Below are 25,074 nucleotides of genomic sequence, written 5' to 3' on the forward strand. Positions count from 1 at the left end.
GTGCCTCCAGCTATCCTCCTGTCCTCTGAAACCTCCATAACTCACCATCACTGAGGTGTGTGCTCCCACTCCTGTCAACTCTGGTCACCCCTTCCCGCAAGAATACATGCAAATCGTAAGTTCCCTCATCTTCCATCCGCCTGCTACTCTCCCACTGTTCATTCCTACCAGTTTCAATAAAATCCTGCATACCACTAACCCCCTGCCTTCAGTCCGTTTTGTTACAAGGAGAAGGTGAAAAAAAAACATGAAAGAGCAAAGATGCATATGGATTGTAGAGAGCACTTTAACATAAGTGAGTAATGTAAGTAGTGTAATGTCAGTGAGGAATGTTATGTAGGTGAGCAGTCTAATACGAATGAGCAGTGTTATATAAGTGAGTTGTGTAAACAGTGATTTAAGTGACTTGAATTATTTCTTATTAAACTAAAATAAAAGTTTTTGGAAAAACTATGTCCTGGAATCAGTCTTCATTTGCTGCTGAATTGTGTTAATACGTATATAGAAACATGAGGAGAGCAAGAGATTGATTCCTAATGTCAGTTTATTTTTAATTGTAGTTCAGTTCCCTTTATTTCTTTAACTGGCCCTTAATTAAGAATTGGAAGGAGTTTCCAGTGTCATATTTGATCTGCAAAACCATGAGTGAACTTTTATGAACATCAATTTGGTCATTAACTTTTAAATGCATAATTTAGCAAAAAAAAGAGCAGAGTTCTCCGCATGCAAAGCCATGGCTCGGAGATCAATGTGCTACTTCTTTTCTCTCCAATATGGTAATTGGAAATTAAATGAAAGTAAATGTTGAGGATGTTGACTTTTGACAAGATGATTGACAGGCCAGTTTACAGAAATCAAGTTTGTGTAACTATGCGACAGAGCAATCCATTAAAGATGCAATGGTATGATGTTATGGTGTGTCCCAAAGCTTGCACACTCGTCTACTACACACTGAAGTGCGTACTTTTCTTCACCAAAAGAGTTAATACTTTAAGGGTGTAGTATAAGTAGTAGGGCTTGCATAGACTACTCGAGTAGTCGAGTACTTCAACCACTAGTCGCGCTGTCGGAAACAATCAACTACTTGAGCATGCATTAACCATAATGCATACAAAGAGTTTGCAAGTACGACATGAATTTTATGATGACAATATTGCGTGTAGCTGTTACTTTCTATGACCTTATCTATGTTGCATGTAAAATTGTAATATGTAAATAGGGGTGTGTCTGAAGCCGAATACCTTATTCCGAATGGTACGGATAATGGCTTCAAAAATGAATAACAGACAAGGAATAATTCTGCCTGAATACTCTGCTGAAGCTGACACCATTCAGAGTTTGCTAGTAACAGGTGAGCCAGGGGATCAGCGCAATATTATACAGAGACCTCTAAAGTCACGAGTGTGAAGTGAATCAATGTAAACTTTATGAGTGAAAAGAGCGCAAATCAAACATTGCATTGCTGTCACCTCTCCGTGCATTTCTCAGAAATCAGAGCTTGGCAAGAATAATATCACCTATTATAATACATCATAAATGTTATATTGTATATATTTATATATATATATATATATATATATATATATATATATATATATATATATATATATATATATGCTTTAAACCTTAGACTACGATATGATACGAATGAATGGATTAAGCACAGCACGCTCACCAATCAAACAGTGAGGCTTGCTTAAAGAGTTAATGTAATGAAAATGTGTGCTTTTAATTGATTCAGTTGTGTTCAAATGATCACTAAACGTTTGTCATGACATCTCTCTGCTTGCATGATAAATATTATTTTAGAAATTAATAATTATTTTAGTTTAACATGGCATACTTTTTCAGTGATCACTATGAAAAAAAGATAGCCATAATGTTCTTATCTAGTACTACGATGTTGTATCCGAATGCAGAAACGAAAAATGTTGTGATTGTTACAGACACAAATACAAATACTGGCTGTTACATGAAAAATGTAAATATGTAATGTCATAATAGTTTTGACAATTTAGATATGTAATTGATGCATAAAGCTATGAAGTAATAAGCGTTTATTGATTAAAAAAAACTTTTTCAGTTACAGTAGCATGAACCACAAGTAGTCGAGGAACTCGAGTATTTTTTAAATAAAAAAATCAACTAGAAGAAATCAGTAGTCGTGCAACCCCTAATAAATAGGCACATTGGGATGCAGCATTAAAATGTGTCAGATAAGGCATGGGTCCTCAGGACCTGGATGAAGAACTACTGCCCCTGGCCATTTGTAAAGCTTTATTATTATCACTTCAGTACAATATTCAACACTTTAAAATACTCACTCAGCTTTTGTAGATGCTTTTATCACTGGCAGCAGACTCTGAAGACATTCCTCTGATTTATGATATTTACTCAGTTTAAACTCATCCAGTTTTTCCTCTGAGGTCAGCAACACAAACACCAGAGCTGACCACTGAGAAGGAGACAGTTTAACCCCAGAGAGTTGACTGTCACCAGTTGTACTCAGGTATATTTGGACTTCCTGCACTAGAGAATCATCATTCAGTTCTTTCAGACAGTAGAACAGATTGATGGATTTCTCTGAAGAGGAATTCTCCTTGATCTTTATCTTAATGTACTCAATTATTTCCTGTTCACTGCGAGATCTGATTCTTGCCTTTTTCACGAGACCTCGTAAGAGAGTTTGATTGGACTCCAATGAGAGACCCAAAAGAAATCTAAGGAAAAGATCAAGGTGACCATTTTCACTCTTTAAAGCCTTGTCAACTTCACACTTAAGTAAATCGGTCAAAGATGATCTGAACATGCTAAAAAATCCAGTTTGTTTAAAAAAGCAAAGAAACACATATAAAGCAGCAAGAAACTCCTGGATGCTCAGATGTACAAAGCTGTACACCTTTCCTAGGTACAGCCCAAACTCCTCTCTGAAGATTTGGGTACAAACTCCTGAATACAATGATGCATCTCTGACATCAATGCCACACTCTCTCAGGTCCTGCTCGTAGAATATCAGATTCCCTTTTTCCAGCTGTTGAAAAGCCAGTTTCCCCAGTGACAGTATATTGCTTCTAGCTTGTTTAAGATTAACATCACATTCCCCATCGTACTTCAAGGATTTAAGTTTGAGCTGAAAGATCAGGAAGTGTGTGAACATTTGAGTGAGAGTCTTTGGGATCTCTGCCATCTCTGATTTACTCAATAATCTCTCCAGAACAGTAGCTGAAATCCAGGAGAAAACTGGGATGTGACACATGATGTACAGGCTTCTTGATGATTTGATGTGTGCAATGATTTTACTGGCTAAAGTGTGATCATTTATTTTCTTCCTGAAATACTCATCTTTCTGAGGATCATTGAACCCTCGTACATCTGTGACCAGGTCAACACACTCAGGAGGGATCTGATTGGTTGCTGCTGGTCGAGAGGTGATCCAGAGGAGAGCAGAAGGAAGCAGATTCCCCTTGATGAGGTTTGTCAGCAGCACATCCAATGAGGCTGATTCTGTCACATCACACAAAATAGCATTATTCTGAAAATCCAGAGGAAGTCGACACTCATCCAGGCCATCAAAGATAAATAGGACTGTGAAGTCATCAATGTTTGTTGATCTCAATTTATTTGTTTGTGTGAAAAAATGATGAATCAGGTTAATCAAACTGAGATTGGTCTCCTTTATCAAATTTAGTTCTCTAAAAGGAAGTGGAAAAATGAAGTGGAGATCCTGATTTGCTTTTCCTTCAGTCCAGTCCAGAACAAACTTCTGCACTGAAACTGTTTTTCCAATTCCAGCAACTCCTTTAGTCAACACAGTTCTGATGGATTTGTTTTGTCTAGGTAAAGGCTTAAATATGTCACTGCATTTGATTGGTGTTTCATGTGACTCTGGTCTCCTGGATTGTGTCTCAAGCTGTCTCACCTCATGTTCATTATTAACCTCTCCACTCCCTCCCTCTGTGATGTACAGCTCTGTGTAGATATCATGCAGAGGTGCAGAGCTACCTTGATTTGATATTCCTTCATGAATTCTCTGAAATTTATCCTTCAGTCTAGATTTGTGTTGTTTCACATAAAAAGGGGCAAGTCCTAAGGAGCAGAGGAAAATGGGAATCAAAATAAATGTTATTTACATTAAATGCATGGATCAATGTGGAAAATCCTAATTTCCATGTAATATGTAAAGTGTCATTGGATTGGACTAGTCAGCTTGATAAAATTTACTTAAATACAAATCCTGATGCATAAGAAAAATGATTAAAACACCAGATTTTACTGTTTTAGACTCTCCTTTTATCAACAGCTATGTATAACGGCTGGTGTGTTTCTACTTCGTTCTTTAAATCCTAAAATATCCCAAATCATTTGTACATTTATGTCAAGGTAATATGAGTCCGAGTTCTTACTGGTTTGTAGTATGTTAGCAAGGTTTGTCTTTTTCGTCCTCAGGACATTCAGAGTGATCTGCAGGATCCCCTGTCTGACTCTGCTTTCACCTTCATCCACCTCCTCCTTCTCCTCTCTCTCAAAGCATGCAGAGTAATCTGGGCTCAGAACTCTTTTGATCCTCTTCAGCTCTTTCATTGTCAGAAATATTATTTTGTGTTCAAGCTCCTGAAATTTGTGTTGACAGAGAGCATTCAAACAATTAACCTCCTGAATCACACACACACACAAAACTTCTGTAAAGCCTCAAACAGCAGAATCTGTAGGTCGGAGGAGTGAACGGTGTTCTCTTCCACCCTTAACACCACAACTGAGGTGCCCTTGAGCAAGCACTGAATCCCTGGTTGCTCCCCTGCAGGTGCCGCAGCAAGCATTACTGCCCAATGCTTTGGGTGTGGGTTCACTACTGTGTGTGTGCACTTGGATGGGTTAAATGCAGAGCACAGATTCTGAGTTTCAGAGTATGATACACTTCACGTAACGTCACCTTTGTTTTTTGTTTTTCTCCATCCCACTCAGCTACCTTGTAGAGATGGCTCATTACCACAATACCACAATTTGGCTTCAGAACAATACCATAATCTAATACCTCAGTGCAAATATTAAATTGATACCTCCGTTGACAAATAAGCAGCCTCAAATAAGCCAGGGTTCATTAAACAAATTCAAACTTTCAAAAAAAAAAAAAAAAAACTTTCTAAAAGTTGATTTGAGCCTGGACATATATGTGGGCAAATGAGTATAATTCAGAGCTCTGTACATATGGAAGTTAATTTTGTGTGTGCTTTTTTTTAGAAATTAACAAAAGGCAGCAGGATACAGAGGACAGTGAATACACAATAAACAGATTCAGGCGATTCAAAAACAGTGCTGGAGGGAAGGTGTCCTGCAGAGTTTAGCTCCAACATGCCTCAGTCCACCTGACAGGAAGTTTAAAGTATGCCGAGGCTGCATCCAAAAACTGAAAAATGCTGCCTTCGAAGGATGCATTCCAAGGTTGTGAGGCATCAAGGCACGTCCGAATTCGATGGTAGCTTCATTTCCTGTCTCCTGAGATACCTTCAATTGACCGATTTTTGAAGGCAGCATAGATGTATCCTTCGCTGCCTTTGATATTACACAATCATGTGAGTTACATGTGAGAGTTAAGCAAAAAAAAAAAAAGATGGCGTCTGAAAGTTTCGGGCGGTGGTCAGTTTTTGTGTAAATGTATGTTTCTAATCAACGTTTTCCACCTTTGATGTCATTTCTAGCAAGATTTTGCTGCAAGCGGTGTGATTTTGACAGGAGCGAGGAGTGGATTTTTTAAAAGTTGGAGCGTTGTGGTTTTCACTCGCTCCAAGAGCGCTCCACCACTGCTCCATCACCAGTACAATTCATGCCAACGGCTCTTAATATAACTGCATATTTAGCAAGTATTCACATTAAACATATTTAACTATAGCTTGATACAGATGGATCTCTCAAATCAGAAGGTTACAATGACGACAATAGCCAAGCGGTTATAAGTTATAGGTTAGTTCTCAAGGAGTTTGTCTGTTCCTTTTACTGAATATTTTCGGGTCGAAGCATGATTTAAAGGGACACTGAGTAGGAATTACTCCCATCTAGTGGTGAAATTGTATTTTGCATTCAAACTAATTTTGCTCTCCAGCGCCTCGCTTTTTCAAATGCGCTTTGCATCTACGGTAGGCGATATGTACCAAAAAGCTTTGACAGAATGTCTACTAATAGCACTTCGTCGAGTTTTCCTTCAGGTGAACAGGTGTGTTATTTCAAACAAACTGCAACATGACAACTAACAAACGAATGTTACAGTATGAATTACTGACTGTGGAAAACATGAAATATTGTAATTAGTAGTTATGTCTAATTTATTCGTTATATTTTCTGAATTATATGCATTGTTAGATATAAAAAAAAAAATATTATAATATAGATTGTAACACTGACTTACCTGTCGAGAAGAAAACTGGCCACTTCAGCGTCTCTTTTGAAATCTTTATCCAGCATTAGCTCTTTCCACCTAGAAAAAGCTTCCCCGACATTAACTCTTGTTTTCTGTAATCTACGGTCACGTTTCCTTTATTCCTTTATTTTTGACTGTTTTGGCGACTATGTTTTCTTCTCCTGTGGCGCGGCATATGTATGGTCCATAATAAGAATGCAATCCAGACTTTTAAACTTGCCGGTGCAGTTTCAAGCACCTCTCACTGCTCTGCACCTGCGTTTCTGGCTCTGACCGAAAACGCGCTGTGGAAACGCGTTGGCTTAGTACTTTTTGTCCCTCTCTGCTATTATAGTTTTGCAAGATGGCGGAACTACATGGAAGCCTCCGTCGACCTACCCGTCCCATGTATATAAAGATAATAAATTCTTCATTTACGAGGATTAGTTTAAACATTGGCATAGGTATTTGTACACCATTGAGGGCATATTTATGAATAAAAATATTGATTTTAGATAATAAAATACCTAAAAAGTTACTTATTGTCCCTTTAAGCAGTTACAGCACATTCACACGCAATCGCTTTCGCAATAACGCATTCAAAGAAATGTAATCTTACAGTGCTACTTCATCTGTATCTGATTTTGAATGAGCAGAAATCTGTAAGAAATGCATTGATCTGTAGATAAAATAAAAATGTACTGTTATTTTCATCACAAACAAAATTTGCACAGCAGAATACAGTAATTACATTAATGCTGATATCCATGTTATTAATTTGGCATGTGGTAGGGAAAAAAGTTTGCACACAATAGCCTAAGCCACTTTGAAACTCTCCTGTTATTTTATTTTTTTATTTTAATATAGGCTACGTTATGAACATAACATTTCAAACATACTGAAATACTTTAGCCACGGAGCGAAGGCAGAGCGGTGTTTCTGGTATCACTGAGCGCGGAGTGGAGCGGGAGCGGGAAATTGTGAACCCGGAGCGGAGCGGAGCTGGAGCGGAGTGATTATTAAATGCTCTGAGCGCGGAGGGGAAATTGTTGCCACTCCACTCCGCTCACATACTCTGGTAGAGACTCCAAAACCTGAAATGGGTGTATGTGGGAGCTATAGGAACGTGGTGGAAAACCACTGTTTTATGATGTTTGGATAAAGAGATATACACAAAAACACTCCAACCTTAAAAATCGAGTCCAACTGCTTCTGTCCAGTGGAGTTTGATTCTGACAGTGATTCATCCTGTTTGTTTCTGTTGGTTGTTGAAATAAGTTCAACAACATAAGTATGGGGTAAATAAATGGAAACATTTGATAATTTAGTTGTTTTAACACAACCCTGAACCTACTTAATCATCTAATTTGGGTGGTCCAATCCTGCTCCTGAAAGGGAGCTCCAACCTTCCTACATTTTTAAAGAACTTGTAAGGTCCTTAATTAGTTGGTGCAGGTGTACACTTTTAATCCAAAGTACTTTACATTGCATTATATAAATAAATAGGATTGTTTATGTATTCCCTGGGAATCCCCTGGGAATAATGGGTGGAATAATGCTCAACTCTTTGAACTACTGCAATGCTGTTAGGGGTGAAGCTACAGGAAGACGGACCCCTTGGAGCAGGATTGGACCACCCTGCTCTAAACTGTCCTCACCTCAGATCAACAGAACAGCCTGTCCCATTTATTTCAGGTGGATCACCCATTGATGCTTTACTCTTCATAGACAAACAGCTTGGTTCAGGAGGCCTGCCCTGAATCAGACTAACACACATACCGTTTAAAAAATGTTCTTTTCAAGGTCTATATTTAAAGGGAATAAACAGGCCATAATGACATTAAAAAAATCTAATCTGATCAATCATTGTAACTTATAAACATAATTTTAACTAAATCAATTGTTCAGCTAAATCATTATTGCAGTGATTTTTTTTTTTTTTTGCAGATTGTATGTCTGGCAACAATTTTTTTAAACACTTTATGATGCTGTGTATAATCTTTTATTTCTCAAACAACCATGTTGGAAGATTCCAGGATGACAATACCAAGATTCCCTGTCAAGGGAACTTCGAACTGCGTCCTCTGAGGGGACACTACGGGGAACACCTAGTCGTGACCCGTGTCTGAAGCATACTTTGAAAAACGCCAATGTGTTGGTCGGCGACAGCCTCTGACGTCACTACCGGCGCGACTATAAAGACGCGCCCGTAGGATCCGTCACTTATCTTCTTCGTCTTCATTGACTGTTTTGTTTTAAGCGTGCATCTGAGAAATGACCAGAACGGTAAGAGCGATCTATTATTATTATTATCATGGCATCCACTAGCAAGGTGTTTAAACAGTGTGTGCATCCATGTCAGTGTTATTTGACACTTGATGACACACACAGTCTTTGCATCTCTTGTTTGCGCGAAGTCCTTGAGGGGGAAATGTGCGTGCACTGCAAGCGTTTTCTGTGAAAAAGCTCCGCTCTCGTCTGTCTCTCTTTTCGAGGAAAGACTGACGGCCATCTGGTTCCCGCGGCTCAGGTCCCGCCGTTGCCGAGGCACGGAGGAGAATGAGCTCTTGGGGAACACAGGTGGATCTCGCTGAGGAGTGTAGAGAAGGACTTTTCCTTTCACACTCTCCGGCGGCAAACGAGAATGAACTTCAGGAGGAAGATGCATTGTCATTAACCCATTCTGATTCTGAAGTTAGTTTGTGATTTACTAAGAAAGGCCATGCGAGGATGCCCCCTGTAGAAGAGATGCTGGCTAGCTATCTCTCAGTGGGGGAAACATCCTCTCTAAAATCTCCCTCTTTGCCATCTAAGCCCTTCCAGGATACATCCCACTTAAATGGTAAATTATACTCTGCAGCAGGTCAGGCTGTGGCTTTGTTGCACACGATGGCAGTGCTTCAGGCTTACCAGGCTGACCTGCTGAGGTACCTGGATACAGGCGGGGCCTTTCAGCTGCCTTTAAATCCTTCATCCCATGAAGGTCCAGGTCCGAGCCCGAACAACAAAGGGGTCCTGGCCAATCTCGATCTGAGGATGGGCGCAGAAGGCTAGTATCGCGGCTCATGCTCCTCCCCTGCCTAAGGGCAGGGGCAAGAGGAATCGCGGTTCATGAAGAGGTAAGCAGGGTCTGAGGGATGTGATTCAGACGAGGCAGCGTTCTCGTCCGGATCAGAGCGATACCTAACACTGTCTGAAATCCACGTAAGTGGTAAGTGTGCACACAAGATTCTGTGCACTTTTTGAAATCCTGTACTGTAGGGGTTACTCGCTCCACTTCGTTCCCTTTCTTAAGATGATTAGCCTCAGAGTTCCTTGAGCTTCCTTCAACCAGTAGGTATTTGTTATACACCTCAAGCACCACCCTCAACATGGGGGGCTGTGTGGGCAATTCTCGTGGTAGTTAGAAGCACTGCCCTTTTCTAAAAGGGTCGCCTATGAGCATGCTGCTCGGAGCTTGGAGTCCTCCTCTCACGGGAGACTGAATTCTAATTTTTTTCATTAGAGCGCTCCAGTACTACATACTGTTTTGAGATGCACTGTGAGAGCAGACATCCTGCTGAGGCAGGGGCTGAGGCTCGGGGAATGGCGCCTTCGCACCAAGGTGTTGAACCAGAGTTGGAGAGGTTGGCCAGACTTGGGTGGATCAGTTTTGAGGCTCGAGAGAGCATCGCACTATCCCCTCTGGCTTCCTCTGACTCATCCAGCTCCATTGGGGCTGGACGCCTTGGTACAGGCATGGCAGAGGCTTCATCTGTACGTTCCATCCTCCAATTGCTCTGCTCTCGGGCCATTCCATCTATGAGCTGCTCTATCAGAGTACCACAAGAGCCCCTCCTTAGAACAGTATTTGTAAATCCATGCTATGGTAAGTGTGCACGTGAAGTCTTTGCACACTTTCTGAAATCCACACTGTTGTTTGCACGCTAGTACTCTGCGTTCTTTGTAAAAACCTATATGGTGAGGGCTTCGCGTGGCTGCTTTTGCCCTTTCTTGAGTCGGTTAAAGCCCCGTTCATCCTGGGCACCACTCCACCCAGGTATCCTCCGATACCTATCTAGAAAAGGGTGTTGCTACTATAATACTGTTGGCTTTCGGCAAGTTTTTGCGAAAGCTAGCGGTAGCCCCTGTTTGACAGGCAAGACTTGGTAATAGACAGTGCTAGGTTCTTAGTCGTATCCCTTTAAAGGAATCTTTCGTGATTACAAGCCTTCAGCTCTACCCCGGGCCGAGGCCCTACAGGTAAGTTGGGTATGTAGCTTAGGCCTTTGGCCATAAGGGATAATGTCATGGACAGCCGTCGAACTGTCCCAGGGGCGACTCCCGGTGAAATGGTAGAGTTGGTACTTAGTGTTTGCCATGATTCTGGCCTGCACTCCCCTCAGCATGGCGGCGTGGGTATACTGTTCCCCATAGTGTCCCCTCAGAGGACGCAGTTAGAAGTTCCCTTGACAGGGAACGTCTCAGGTTACGAATGTAACCATGGTTCCCTGAGAGGGAACGAGACACTGCGTCCTCTAGCTCCCTGCCATGCTTCGGACGCAAGCTTCACGAAGAAGATAAGTGACGGGTTCTACGGGCGCGTATTTATAGTCGCGCCGGTAGTGGCGTTTTTCCAAGTGTGCTTCAGACCAGTGATGGAGTACTCGAGTCCTGGACTTGATATATATAAGGTGTTACACACTTCCTTTTTCGTGCCCAAGACCGGCCAGGATCTATTATTTTCCCTCACAGACACTGCTACCGCTCGCTCTCTTTGCTTGACAACACACTCACTGACGTCACTCACTTTACTTTTTCTCCAAAGCGCTCGGGCACTTGCGGGAAAGGATGAAGCTGTTTGATTAGTTTCTGTCAAAAGACAGAACGCTTGCGCATTCTGAAAAGTTTAGATGTTTTTAACTCGATGCGGTGCGGACGCGCCTGGAAAAAACGAGCGCGTTGCTTCCATTATGAGCGCGCATACTCAGGCTAAATCACTCGGTCACTCACACACAAACGCTCTCTCTCTTTCTCTCTCTCTCTCTCTCACACACACACACACTCTCTCTCTCTCGGCATGTCGTATTGATTTTTATGTTTTAAGTATCTTTAAAATACAGTGTCCTGAAAATGCACGTTTCTTTTTTCACCGAGTGTATTTCTGTAATACAGTGTTAAAGGATTAGTTCACACAAAAATGAAAATGTCCTAATCATTTACTCCTCCCAATGCCATCCAGATTATCCGTTTTTTCTTTAATTTTTGTTTTTTAAGGAAAACATTTCAGGATTTTTTCTTCATAAATTGGACTTCAATGCCTACCAACTCAGTAGGTTTCTATTGTTTCCTCAAAAAATAAAAAAATAAAATTCCAATTCGGGACTCGAGACTCGACTCGGACTCGCACTCTGGTAATGGGGACTCGACTTGGACTCGACTCGGACTCTTCTTTGGTGACTTGGACTCGGACTTGAACACTGTGACTCGAGACTCGACTTGGACTCGACAGTTGGTGACTCGACTACAACACTGCTTCAGACACAGGTCACGACGAGGTGTTCCCCATAGTGTCCCCTCAGAGGATGCAGTGTCTCGTTCCCTCACAGGAAACCATGGTTACATTCATAACCTGAGACGTTCATCAGGCTCAATCTGAAATATTAGCCACCACAGAGTCCTGACTTTAACCCCATTGAAAGTATTTGGGATGTGCTAGAGTTGACTTTACACTGTCCTAAATAAATAAATATATAAATAGCAAAGTCTAATAATTTGTTGGACTTTTAGCTTTAATTATGTTGTGCATTTATTGCGGCATTGTTTCAATAATGTTATTCAACATCACAACATTTATTTCCATCAAGAGTTGCATTAATTTTTGGCCAAGATCTTGTCATTATCATCCTAGAATATTCATGGACTTGTCTTCCAACATGGTTGATTTAGAAATGAAAAGCTATGCACTTCATCAGTTAGGGTTATAAAAAATTGTCTGTAAGTGTGTTCAAATGTGTAAGTGTGGATGGATAGATGGATTTACTTTACTCATAACACTTATGCTTGCACTTTAGTAGGATTACACTTCCGCTAAATGTGCATGTGAATCTGACACGACTAGCACCAGATGTAAACAGCTCAGCTGTACTCACCTTACATCAGCCAGAGAGTCTATTTCGTTTATTTCAGGTGGGTCACCCATTGATGCTTCACTCTTCATAGACAAACAGCTTGATTCAGGACATTCTCTCTGAGTCAGACTAACACAAAATGGTTTCATGGTTTGTCACTAAATCTTTTCCTTCTTAACAAGTTATTCAAGTCAGTGTCAGGCTATGATGTCACTATTAATATCAAATTCTAACCTGAATAATCATGTAAATGTTATACTAATGTATAACGTATGCTGTTCAGTGCATATTTATTTAATTTATATTTTCATATATAAGTGTCTTAACTTATTTAATCCTCTAAACTGTCCTCACCTTATATTAACAAGAGAGTCTTTCCCACTCAACATAGGTGGGTCACACATTGAAGCAGTACTCTTCAGAGACAACCGTCTGCTTTCAGGAAAGTCTCTCAGACTAAACACAAACACAATTTAACTAAATCACTTCTTTACACTCAAACTTCCTCTTTTGTCTTAAGGAGTATTTTTACAATGCAAAGGTAGAAGCACAAAACAGGTTAGGCTCCCAACCTGAAGCATTCAAAACTGAATATATTACATAATTACATGATATGCAGCTGATATTTATTTCATGATGAATCAATCAGTTCGTCAAGAAGGCACAACTCTTAATGTTCTCTCACCTTTTCCCTGTCTTCAAGTCAGTTTCTGCTGAGAGATTTTTTCTGGTGGCCATGGTGTCAAAAGTTGATATTTTAAAGAACAAACAAATTATCACTGTATTTGGTTACTTCTATCTGTTGTTTCAGAGGAAACTATACACACATTTCAGATGCAGCTGTAAAATGAATTAATGATTAACTGTTCCTAGATTCTTAGACCTCACAAAGTTATCAACTTTGATCTCAGTGTTGTTCTTTGACCTGACTAGAGATGTTTATGGTTACTTTGTCATTGGCTGGAACATTAAAATACCTCAGAATATTACAGGCATGACAAAGCAGTGTTTAAAATATAATTTAATTTATTTAAACATTAACAGGAATAATCAGAAGTAAATCCATGGAGGGATGTCTGTATGCCCTATGAAAAGGTAACAGCTATATTTCTCCACAACATTTATAACAATACATCTTTATTATTGCTTTATCTCCAAATACTGTAGATATCTTCAGTCATCATTATTCTCTCCTTGTGATTCGCAATGTCACCTTTGAGTCATTTAAGGGAGTCAAAATCCACCTTGGAGTATGTTAAACAAAATAAATGTTGGCTGAACTTGACCAGAAAAACCTGACAATCTGACAGTGCATTTTAGCATTGCATTTAATATTTCAAACACAGCTAACAGAGACATAGGCCTACATCATAGTTGTCATGTTATTAAAGCTTGTGGTGTTACTCGTTTGTAAAAAAGCTTTGGACATAAAAATATTTTAAATAGGCCTAGAGAATTTTGTGTTGTACTGTTTTCCTGAATTGTGGTCTTATCGCGACTTTCCCATGTTTTTTTTTTTTTTTTTTTTTTTTTTTTTTCTCAGTGCACGCTGACACGCCCCCTTGTTTCTTGGAGCACTGCGCAGTTTCACTTTCACTTAACAACGAAGGACTGTCAAGTCTGTTTGCTGATGTATCTCACGCATTTATATAATCCTCAACAGGTACGTTTTCGAAAAATGCTAGGCGTAAAATTTCTCAACAATTGCTGGAAATGTATCGTTAAGTCATATATATATATATATATATATATATATATATATATATATATATATATATATATATATATATATATATATAGGTTACCTGATACATAGTGAAACGTCAATTGGAAAGCAAGTGTCTGTGCTTTGTGATTTACTAAGAAAGATTCAAAGATATCTAGCACTGTCTGTTTTAGTCATCAGAAACTTTATTTTCCGATTTACGCACATTTTGGCCAACAACCAAACCCGATTTTAACCGACTGCACTGTCGCCCTTTCAGCTTTGTTCGTTCTGGCTTGTTTACATGCATTTTAGAAGAATATAGTCCGAAAATTTTAATATATTTAATTAAATGGATGAGTAAATTTAAATTAAGCTTAAAGTTTTTTTTTATTTATTATTTACTCTTTTTTTATTATGATTGATTATTTCTGCACAAATGCTTTAATTATTTTTTTTTACATGTATTTGTGTGTGTGTGTGTGCGTGTGTATGTATGTATGTATATATATATATAATTATTTTTTATTATTACTTTGTATTTTTACATCAATACTTGTTTGATATATATATATATATATATATATATATATATATATATATATATATATATATATATATATATATATATATATATATTTATTTATTTATTTTTTTTTTTTTTTTTTTTTTTTTCTTCAGGCATAGCATTTAAGCCCCTTTTCAACATTTTTTTTTCGTAGTCCTCTAGGTGTAGACAGAGTCATTCAGCCAAACATTTTTCTCTTTTTAGATATCTGTGAGCTTCAGGCATAATGACAGTGGTTGACAGACATACTGACTCTAGATAGACTAGAAGAACATATAAATATATATATATATATATATATATATATATATAAATTTTTTACTACATTTTGTATTGCAAAAACGTATAATTTGTAACTTCCCCCCATTATTTATCGTTTCAGTGTAAAGATGGACATGAAGGAAATGGTTATTGAAGTGAATGGACTTCCAGACAACTACTCCAGTAAAGAAATGATTGACAAATTAACCATGCACTTTCTGAGGCCCAGCAACAAAGGTGGAGAGGTTTTAATAGTGATTTATCCCACCTCCAACAAAGGCCAGGCTTATGTTGTTTTTGAAGAAGAAGAAGGTATGATGCTATGCGTTGATACTGTGTGCTTTAAGTATATCTTACTATAACATCATATTGCATGAGTAACATTTTTTTTTCTTTTTGACATCATCTAATGTCTTAGTACCTGGGGTCTTGAAACATAATCATGTTTTGGAACTGGATAGTCAGTTTTACCCACTGGATGTTAAAAAGATGCATCAGCCTAAGGTAAAACATTTAATTGGTTAACCTCACCGAATCACACACAATTATGTGATTTACAGCTTTAGTATGCAGCATTCCTCCCATAATCCAGTCACTGCATATATATATTTTTTTTTTAATAATTGCTATTGTCCTAATATATATATATATATATATATATATATATATATATATATATATATATATATATATATATATATATATATTAACAAAAAAGTTTTTCCTTCTTTTTTTATTATAATTTTAATTTGAAAATGTATCTTTTGTGGGCCCCAGAAGACAAGAAGAATTTACATAAGAACTATAAACAGAACTATAAACTATAAGAAATTAAATATAACTAATCAATGAACAAGTCTAAATGACCGAAGACTGGAAAACAAAACACATTAAACTGGCAGTAAGAACAATTATGTTAAATTGACTCCAAATTTTGGTTGACGAAATGATTTCTGAAAGTAATGCTCTGGCTCCATCTAGCCGTCAGAAAAACTATAACACACAGCTGAGGATTTTTCAGACACTTGATTTACCTACAAACAAACTTAAATAAGATACTAGATACATATAGTTAAGTCATAGCTTATATAAACTAATGAAAATAAATCAGTAGTGATTCTCCAAATATTGACACTTTAGATTAATGGGCAGTGTTTTTAAAGCACTGATAGGGATCACAAGACAATGTGCAATTTCTTTTGCATTCAAACAACTATCAGAGCGTTTTGATTACTGATGTGTGACACGAACTGAAAATTACATTTAGTCATGGAGCATTTCTAATTTTGAATTAATGATGATTCATTGTTTTGTCAAGATTAATATGTCAGTACAACTTCATTACCTGCAACACACATTGCATGATGTCCAAATCTAAAACAGTAATTAATTATTACTCAAATGCTGAATACAGATATTACCATAATGTTTAAATCATATAGTGATTGAAAAGGACCAGCACTGCATGGACTAAATAAATAACAGCCTAAAAGTGAGGCATGAAAAAGATATTTCCTTGACAAGCTTATGCTCATATAATTAATTAATTAATTTATTTTCAGTTGGACATCCCAGCTGAAGCATTCCTCAATGTGAAGATGTTCTCCAGTCCGAGAAAGATCCGAGACATTCTTCATAGCCGCGGCTTCCAGGTGTCAGAGACCAGCTCGGGAGAGTTGCATTTGCAAGGAACCTTTCTTAACTTAAAACGCATCCATCGCAAACTCATGCATCTTCTGGCTCAAGAAATCCACCCTCAAAGAAGAACACCTTCGCAATACTCTAATGGCTTCTCGTCTGACTCTGTCTTAAGAGCTAGCTCCAGTGACTATGACCAAGGATCTTATTCCACATCGAGACACAGTCACAGCAATGGCCACTCAGTGTATGCTGCGGGCAGAAACACATCTTCTGGAATAAACTCAAGATCCCCAGACAGACAGGCACTCGTGCAGGCTTCCTCTTCACTGGATGTGAGTTCAAGCGCAGAAAGTTCCTTCAGCAGTCCCACCAGGAGCTTTGAGGATTCCAGCACGAGCGTTCGGCAGCGGAATCTCTCATCTCCCAAACGGAAAACTGAGGATTCCTTACATGTGGATCCAGATGTGTTTAAATACGTAATGCGCTTTAAGAAGTCGTTTATTGAAAAAATAGAATCAGATTACCACACTAAGATTGATCATGAAGATGATTCAGGGGTTGTTAAGGTTAAAGTCTCGGGGGGAGCCTGTGAGAAAGCAGCTAAAGAAATGTCTGAATTCATGCAAGCTATGAGCTTATCTCTATGTACGCATGTAATAGACCTAACAGAACTTGACTCCAGTCAGAAGAATCACATTTTCCAGAAAGCAAACTCATTCCAAAAGATCTACAGTGTTTTAATTAGGCAGGAAAGTGACATTATTAAAGTGGTGGGATCTTCTAAAGACAGTTATGAAGCGAAGGAAAATCTTCTTGGACGTGAGGTTGATCATGCTCCACCAGGAAACTTTACAAGGAACACTCTGCGACGCAGCAGGTCTTTACCAAGAACAAAAACAAGGGCCAGAGAGGAGAACACAGACTTAGGACAAAGTCCTGGTGCTGTGTACACTACTACTGTTAGTAGCTCCTCTGCCTCACATTACCGAACAGACTCTCAATTGCAGCAAGAAGTACAACAGGAAAGAGGTCGCAAGCCCACTAAATCCTCTACACCACGGGGCAGGGCACACAGCGCCTCTCGGTTACAACACAAAGATCAAAGCAGAGTAAACCAAGAAGCATCAAGCTCTCACCAGCAGGATTCGACACCCTCTGATGTAGTTCAGACACCTAAACAAAAAACCCCTAAAATAAGATCTCCTCTTTTTTCTGTTTCTGTTGATAAAATAAAAAAAAAATACAAAGACACGGTTTAAGAAATGACTGAATCCAATGCATCAGTACTCTATCGTATGGCACAGACTGATCACATTAAGTTATCATCCGCTGTAAAACACAGAACTTTTGGTCAGACACCTTGTGATTACCTCTACTTTAAGAAAGGGACAAGACTCTATGCTGACAGAGCTATTTGCCTAAACCAAGGTGTCCAATTCTGGTCCTGAAGGGCCAACGTTATACAGAGTATAGGTCCATCCACTGATTCTGAACACCTAGCTGGTTCAGGTGTTTGGTTAGGGTTGGAGATAAACTCTGGCCCTCCAGTAACAGGTTCAGACACCCCTGACTTAAACACATCTATTTCATTTGTACTCACACCAGAGCACAATCACTGTGAATGCTTTGTAATTTTTGTCTGATATGACAAACACAAAATCGGTATATCCAGATAACCTAGTTTAGCTGTTCACCTGTCTGATATATTTTTCAGTATTTGCACTTGACTCGATGTTCAGTCTTTTCCTGCACTGCCGATTTGTCAAGACTCTCGTTCATTACCATGGAGACTCGAGGAGGAAGTGTCTTTTTTCTGCATTCTACAGGAAGTGATGCAGGGCCTGTGGTTGATTTAGGGGCTGAGTACCTCCCTGTTAGAAAAAATGAAACCAGAACCCAGGCTTTCAAAATGACAGAATGTGAGAAATACCCTAATGTGCAGAGTGCTTTTGTTTTTTCTCCTGTAGATCTATGAAAGACTGTTTTTGATTTAACATTGTATTAATTTGAGTATTTCTATCAGATACAGAGTTCTGTCATACTAAAATTCCCCTAAGCTGTGGTTTGCTATTTAAGAATTACCAAAGTGGTCATTATGATGCATTGGCTGTGTTAACATATAGTAACTAATTTTTTTAGCTATTTGAATGATTCTTTTAGGGATGTGAATTATTTAAGGCATTACTGTAATGTGGACAAGTAGTAATTGTAATCAAATGGCACTGGATGGTAATCTGTATTGAATAATCTGTGACGTTTGTAATAGTTGTACATTAGCTATAAAAGTACAGTGACTACTGACTCAAATCAACTCCGTCTCTGATTTCCCATGTTCTTCAAAATATTGTAATCCCACAAACAATCTCAATAACAAAAAACTGAATAAGGTGTTACTCATTACCTAAAACTTTCTTTCTTTTTATTGTCAATACCTGTTCAACGTCTAAAAGTGGAATAGTCTTGAGTCAGCAGACATAATGACATAACCTGATGGCTTTAGAGCAGTAAATGAAGTTGAAATGAAGAGAATTTGTAGTTTTACATATATTTAATAGCATGCAATTTGCATTACTGATTGACCAGAAACAACATGTTCATTCGGACTGCTCCATAGTATTTCACTGATATTATCTCTGATCTGCTGATTGGTATCACAATTGTTCCCGGCACCCCTTTTATTTCTCCAGAAATGGCATGCTGTTTGTCCTTACCTGTCTGTCTGTATCTTGTTTGGTCCTGTTGTTTATGGTTGTGAGTAGGTTTTGCAAGAATGGAACAGATCCTAGATTAGTGTCTGTGGGCAGCAAAACCCAAACTGACAGGAGTCTGTGATCCACACTCCCCCGTGATGGCAGGACCAGAGGAAGAGGGTGTGCTTTCGGAAATGCCATTCATCCTCTTTTAAGACAATGGCCACTTATAGCTTATAGAAAACTGTGGCGGCTTTATCGTTCAATTGCACTCTGCAGATGACACAACATATATGGGGAAGGCTAGGCATGTTTGAGAATTGAGCAACAAAAAAAAAACAAAAAAAGTTTAGTGTGCAGAGGGTTAGATAAAGTTTTACTGTGGCTGCTTTCAGGGCCAGTGGTAACTCAGCAAGATTCGAAATACTCTTATTTAAAGATAGTCATGTGTACAAAAAATACACTGATAGATATGCAGAGGTTGTCTTGAACAGGATGACATGCTGGAGCCTGCAGACCGCAGTCTTCACTGACATCACTCAGCACAGACTCGGATCATGCAAAGACTGAGATGTAGGCCACACCCACTCCACATTCGTCTTCTCTACCGGCTTTCGAGAGGACGCCAGTCAGTGCTGGGTTTCTGTGTCTTTCTCGTCAGCTTCCAGTATTCTCTCCATCCATTCATCCGTCTGATAGACTCCTGGAGGGATGGCGGAGCTGGAGGGCCTGGAGTTCGGAAAGTCAGACTTTGTGCTTCTAGACGAGGTGACAATGGAGCAGTTTATGGAGAACTTGAGGTTAAGGTAAGAGAGAACAGTTTTCACCAAGTGGTGTTGTGTTGAAAGATTCAACGGACATTATGTACTATTACAAATAACCTGACAAAACAGCAGTGAACATGGCCTTCAAAGAGGATACTTGGCATTGATGCTGAGTTCAGCTTAAACTCAGTTTGAAAGCTTTGATAAAATCAATTTTATCTGTAGAACTCGCTTGTGAAATCTGTTTCACTTTCAAAAGTGAGAATTAAAAGTCTCGCTTTATGTCTGTAGTGCTTTTTTGATTTTGACCACTCCCTTCTCGGTAGACAAATGCCGTGACAAGAAAATGACAAATTTTCTGAAAAAAAAAGTGGAGGGGAAACGATGTGTCATTTCACTTTTGACTTTCCCGCTCATAGCTGAAATACACATTTAAGTAGCTGACTTCAACAACCTAAGATACATACATTTGCATCTTATCATGTCTTGCCATAGATGATCATAGCCAGCCCGTAGGATCTTAGTAGTTCTGATGATGAAATGAGAGGCTTCTAGTTCTCCTTTCCTTTAACATGCAGCATTTGCACCCAAGGCCCTCGTCTGTGATGTCATCGGTTAAACCGGGTTGAATCAGATGACCTTTTCACAAGACTTTATGAGAGTGTTAAAAAGTGTTTGAAGTTTCACTGCGCGCTTGTTTTGTCTGCCACGGAGTCTTACGCCTCTGAAACCTCATGAAACAAAAAAATAATAATAATAGTTTCTTGTCCGGTCTGTGCATTTTATCAGCTGAGGTATGACCAGGCCTCATGTGACTGTACATACATTCATACATCAAAACACGATTAAGTTCACAATATGCTGAGGGAAGGCATCAGTTCAATCCTTAAATATGATGAATTATGGGTAGACATTAATATGAATGTGCTTGTTTTGTTAGACGATAAAGAATTTATCGGCTTTAATGACTAATGCATTTTAACTTCGGACAGATGTCTATGTATTTTAGCTGTACAGCAGGAAGCGATAACCTGTTACTTGTATTTTACTTTTTCTTTTTTACCGAGATTACGCTATATTTTATGCTCATTGAAATTCAGAAAGTTAGTCATCTTGAGGCACTGCACTTCCTGTTCTCACTTCCCAGCCCCGTATCACTTCCTGTTGAATATGGGCGTGTGACATTGAGAAACATAGAGTGGCACATATACCAAAATTAAAGTCATCATGACACTTTTTTCAATTTAAATTAATCTCCACTTGTATTTTGATATTCGATAGAGTAAAAAGGGATGCTGTTTGTGGTGTTTCATTATATTAATGTTGACACAAATTCAGGATGTATTCCTATCCCTAACTTCATCTTAAACCTCCAAGTATGATTTATGATTAAATGCAACCCATCAGACCATACAGTGACACTCACTGCATCCATAGTTTGTTCTTTGTGTCTGTTCATTTATCAGGAACTAAACCAAACCAGCACTATGATGCAAACAATGAGTCTTGTTAAAGCTGTTCCTGCTCTTCATCTTGACATCGCTCACAGTATTGTTTGTTGTTTTCAGGTTTGAGAAAGGCCGTATCTACACTTTCATTGGAGAGGTAGTGGTGTCAGTCAATCCGTACAGACACTTGGATATCTACGGGAAGGAGGTCATTGAGGACTACAGGGGCAGAGAACTGTATGAGAACCCACCTCACCTGTATGCTGTCGCAGACGCTGCTTATAAAGCCATGAAGAGACGAGCCAAAGACACATGCATCGTCATTTCAGGTACAGCAGCTGCTAAACGCACAGTCACTGCTGAATAAAACAACAATTGTACAGTGATCAACAACACAACAATCAAACTGGATTGTCAAAGATAAAATAAAATGCTGACAGCTTGTGATGTAAATCAATGAGATTTTAATGTGACTTGATTCAAATGCTTAGATTTAAATGACCGAAGTTCTTTAGTTTTTATTATGGAGGGCAAAAACATATAATTCAGTGCAATGTAATGATGACTGAAGGATCCTCAAAAGACTTATGGATCAAGCTCGAGGTGACGTTACACTCTGTGATGAACCGTGTGTGAGAGAGTTTATCTACTGTGTCTCTGATTAGGGAAGAATACAACTGATAAACAAAGACTTTACTGTCTAGACGCTTTCATACAAATCTTGTGTTTCAGGTGAGAGTGGAGCAGGCAAGACTGAGGCAAGCAAGTACATTATGCAGTACATCGCAGCGATCACCAACCCTGGCCAAAGGGCAGAGGTCGAGAGGTCAGTGTCCTGGAGATACTGACAGCTAACTTACATTTATTTATAAAAGCATTTTATCACATTTATTTGCTCAATAGTATAGTAAAAACAGATTTGTATGAAAATGAAATGCCTGAAATGAAAATGCCAAATGTTCATGTTTAAAGCTGCAGTCGGTAACTTTTGACGCTCTAGCGGTTAATAAACAGAACTGCTTGCGTCTTGCGGAAGAACATCGTAGCCGGAACTACTTCTCTCTGTTTATGTCTATGAAGAATCACAAAGGTACTGGGTTACTCCGCCGCGGTACCCCCGAAGCAATCTAAAATAGTCCGAATATAAACACTTAGTATAGGTGCACCCTAGTGATTCAGGACAAGCTAAAAACACGGTTTGGAAAATGGATTCATGGTGTACTTGCTTATTATATACATTTTTCTACATTTTGAACACAAACAAAGTTACGGACCGCAGCTCTGATTGGTTGTTTCTTACCGGGAGCGATGGAGTTTCTGCAAATGGCAATAGGACACTGGGAGGAGCCAGAGGAGCTTGATTTTTCACAGATTATCTGTCTCATATTCTACTGTCAGGACATAATGACAGGTTTAACAAATATGTAAAAAATATGTTTTTAAAAAAAAAGTTACCTACTGCAGCTTTAATAGACTATTTTGTAGTTTATTTGGGGATGAAGCTGAACATCTTCTATCGTTAGATGGCAGTATGATGCGGAGTTTCTTATTGCGTTCCATATACTACATGTACCCCGAAAAACTAATTTTTTGTCTATTTCTTTATCTGCATCCTACCACAGTGTGAAGAATGTGCTCCTGAAATCCAACTGTGTGTTAGAGGCCTTTGGAAATGCAAAGACCAACCGCAATGATAACTCCAGCCGCTTTGGCAAATACATGGACATCAACTTCAACTTTAACGGAGACCCCACAGGAGGACACATCAACAACTACCTGCTGGAGAAGGTGAGCTCTTCAGGATCATATCAATACAAATGAAAACACATCATAAACATGACATATGATTGAAACTTGACACAGGCTCGTACAATAATAATTGTTCTATTTGTATATGGTGATCGGTCTCAGCTAGGTCACTATTAGAGTGTTTTTACTGAATTTGTTGTTATGTGCAGGCTATTTTTTTTTTCTTTTGTTTGGCACCCAAACAATTATATTATTATTATTATTTAAAATGGGGACAGTTTTGTAATATGCTTGTTATTTTTGAAAAGTCACTAATAAGTGTTAAATAATGACAGTTCTAAGATATTTTCTCCCATCCGATATGATCCCAAGATAATAAGGACCGTTCTCAGAACAGTGACCTTATCTGGTCTTTAATGATGTTCCCAAAACATTAGCACTAAATATATATTTTTACATCATTCATAGAATGCTTTTATTTTGAATTGTTTTAGTTGGGATGTTCGTGTAATGTTTTTTTTTTTTTTTTTTTTTTTTTTAAATGTTACCACTTTTTTTCAGAACGTTCGAAGAACATTTAAGTAACAAAGAAATAACGTTCATAACAAACGTTAGCAAAATGTTCCTAGCACATTTTTTTGCAAGCTGAGATATAACAACTGAAAGTTATTATAGTTAATCGGCTTTTGTTCTTTATTTATATTTCTTTATTATATTATATTGAGAATAAAAAGCCATCAGTGCTCTTCAGAAATGTTAATAAATATTAGTAAAAGTTAAAAGAGAAGGTGCTTGCCCCATCACACTTTTAATCTCTTCTCGGAGAATACATGAAAAGATTTAAAATACTGACATAGCGCTATCGAAACAGTTGAAACATTCCTAAAATAATAGTTATAAATATAAAACGGCTTATTTTTGTGCTGTTTATGTGAATTGGCCTCTTTTGGGGGCTTGAGTGTACACAAATACCATGCTTTAATTCCTTCACTTCTTCAAGTTCAAGTTCAAGTTCAAGTCTGCTTTATTGTCAATTTCCACATGTACAGTACATACATACAGAGAATCGAAATTGCTATACAATAAGGGAATGATATAAAAAAAAGACATATAATAAAAATTAAAAATAAAGTTTAAAAATAAAGTTAAAAAAAGCAGCGCAAGGTAAATGACAGATATAGTGCAAATCAATGAAGTGAACAACAGTGCAGTTAAAAGATTTTTTAGTGCAAAAAATCACTTATTAAGAATATCTTATTAAGTCTGATTAAAGTGACAAGTGACAAGTGACCAAGAGCAGTTATTTAACTGACTGATGAGGTAGTTCTGGCTGGCTTTCAGCTGTATTTTTAGAGATTATTCGGGAGGACTGAGAGTCATAGCCCTACTGTAAATCACCGAAAATACAATTAACACAGATACTTTGCTGTACTTACAGTCAAGAGTTGTCCAGCAGCATGAGGGAGAGAGAAATTTCCACTCTTTTTATCAGGTGAGATCTTCCGAACGGTTTCCCAAAATTCAGTTTTTAACCAACAATTCTCATAGATCAGCATTTATATGTTCTGTTTATGCAGGTGTTACGTGGAGGATCTGATGAACTGCTGAAGTCTTTGTATCTGCAGAGAGATCCTGCAGAATATGCCTACACCAGTCAAGGAGCCTCCGTCACACTTGTACGTACTCATCCTGTGTTTTTGAAGACACAGACTAACCATTTGAGACTGAAAGAATCGAATCAGAGCTT

General features: G+C 38.4%; 3 protein-coding genes across 4 annotated transcripts in view; 2 read left to right on the forward strand and 1 right to left on the reverse strand.

Moving 5' to 3' along the window:
• LOC113068238 (NACHT, LRR and PYD domains-containing protein 12) overlaps positions 1–13,329 on the reverse strand; it is a 30,785-nt gene extending 17,456 nt beyond the window's left edge. Inside the window, exons 1-7 of the mRNA XM_026240897.1 lie at positions 13,187–13,329; positions 12,856–12,957; positions 12,523–12,630; positions 8,050–8,157; positions 7,580–7,649; positions 4,404–4,611; positions 2,325–4,086 (exon numbers count right to left, since the gene is read on the reverse strand). Of these exons, the coding sequence (XP_026096682.1) occupies positions 2,325–4,086; positions 4,404–4,611; positions 7,580–7,649; positions 8,050–8,157; positions 12,523–12,630; positions 12,856–12,957; positions 13,187–13,239 (2,411 nt within the window). The 5' untranslated portion in view covers positions 13,240–13,329. The remainder of the gene's footprint in view (positions 1–2,324; positions 4,087–4,403; positions 4,612–7,579; positions 7,650–8,049; positions 8,158–12,522; positions 12,631–12,855; positions 12,958–13,186) is intronic.
• Positions 13,330–14,061: 732 nt separating this feature from the next.
• Positions 14,062–18,977, forward strand: LOC113068241 (uncharacterized). Of its 2 annotated transcripts, XM_026240899.1 has the most exons (4): positions 14,062–14,164; positions 15,157–15,347; positions 15,454–15,539; positions 16,598–18,977. In XM_026240899.1, exons 2-4 carry the CDS (start codon positions 15,164–15,166, stop codon positions 17,933–17,935), a joined length of 1,608 nt encoding a protein of 535 aa, XP_026096684.1. In that variant the 5' UTR covers positions 14,062–14,164; positions 15,157–15,163; the 3' UTR covers positions 17,936–18,977. The 2 variants fall into 2 exon arrangements, with proteins under 2 accessions (XP_026096684.1, XP_026096685.1); XM_026240900.1 differs by lacking the exons at positions 14,062–14,164; positions 15,454–15,539 and having other exon boundaries at positions 15,262–15,347.
• A 694-nt stretch (positions 18,978–19,671) lies between these two features.
• The window catches only part of LOC113068240 (unconventional myosin-Ig-like), a 51,647-nt gene continuing 46,244 nt past the window's right edge, over positions 19,672–25,074 (forward strand). Inside the window, exons 1-6 of the mRNA XM_026240898.1 lie at positions 19,672–20,172; positions 21,699–21,907; positions 22,311–22,404; positions 23,201–23,366; positions 24,766–24,819; positions 24,905–25,003. Of these exons, the coding sequence (XP_026096683.1) occupies positions 20,078–20,172; positions 21,699–21,907; positions 22,311–22,404; positions 23,201–23,366; positions 24,766–24,819; positions 24,905–25,003 (717 nt within the window). The 5' untranslated portion in view covers positions 19,672–20,077. The remainder of the gene's footprint in view (positions 20,173–21,698; positions 21,908–22,310; positions 22,405–23,200; positions 23,367–24,765; positions 24,820–24,904; positions 25,004–25,074) is intronic.

The sequence above is a fragment of the Carassius auratus genome, linkage group LG44F, assembly GCF_003368295.1.
Source record: "Carassius auratus strain Wakin linkage group LG44F, ASM336829v1, whole genome shotgun sequence".
NCBI classification, from domain to species: domain Eukaryota; kingdom Metazoa; phylum Chordata; class Actinopteri; order Cypriniformes; family Cyprinidae; genus Carassius; species Carassius auratus.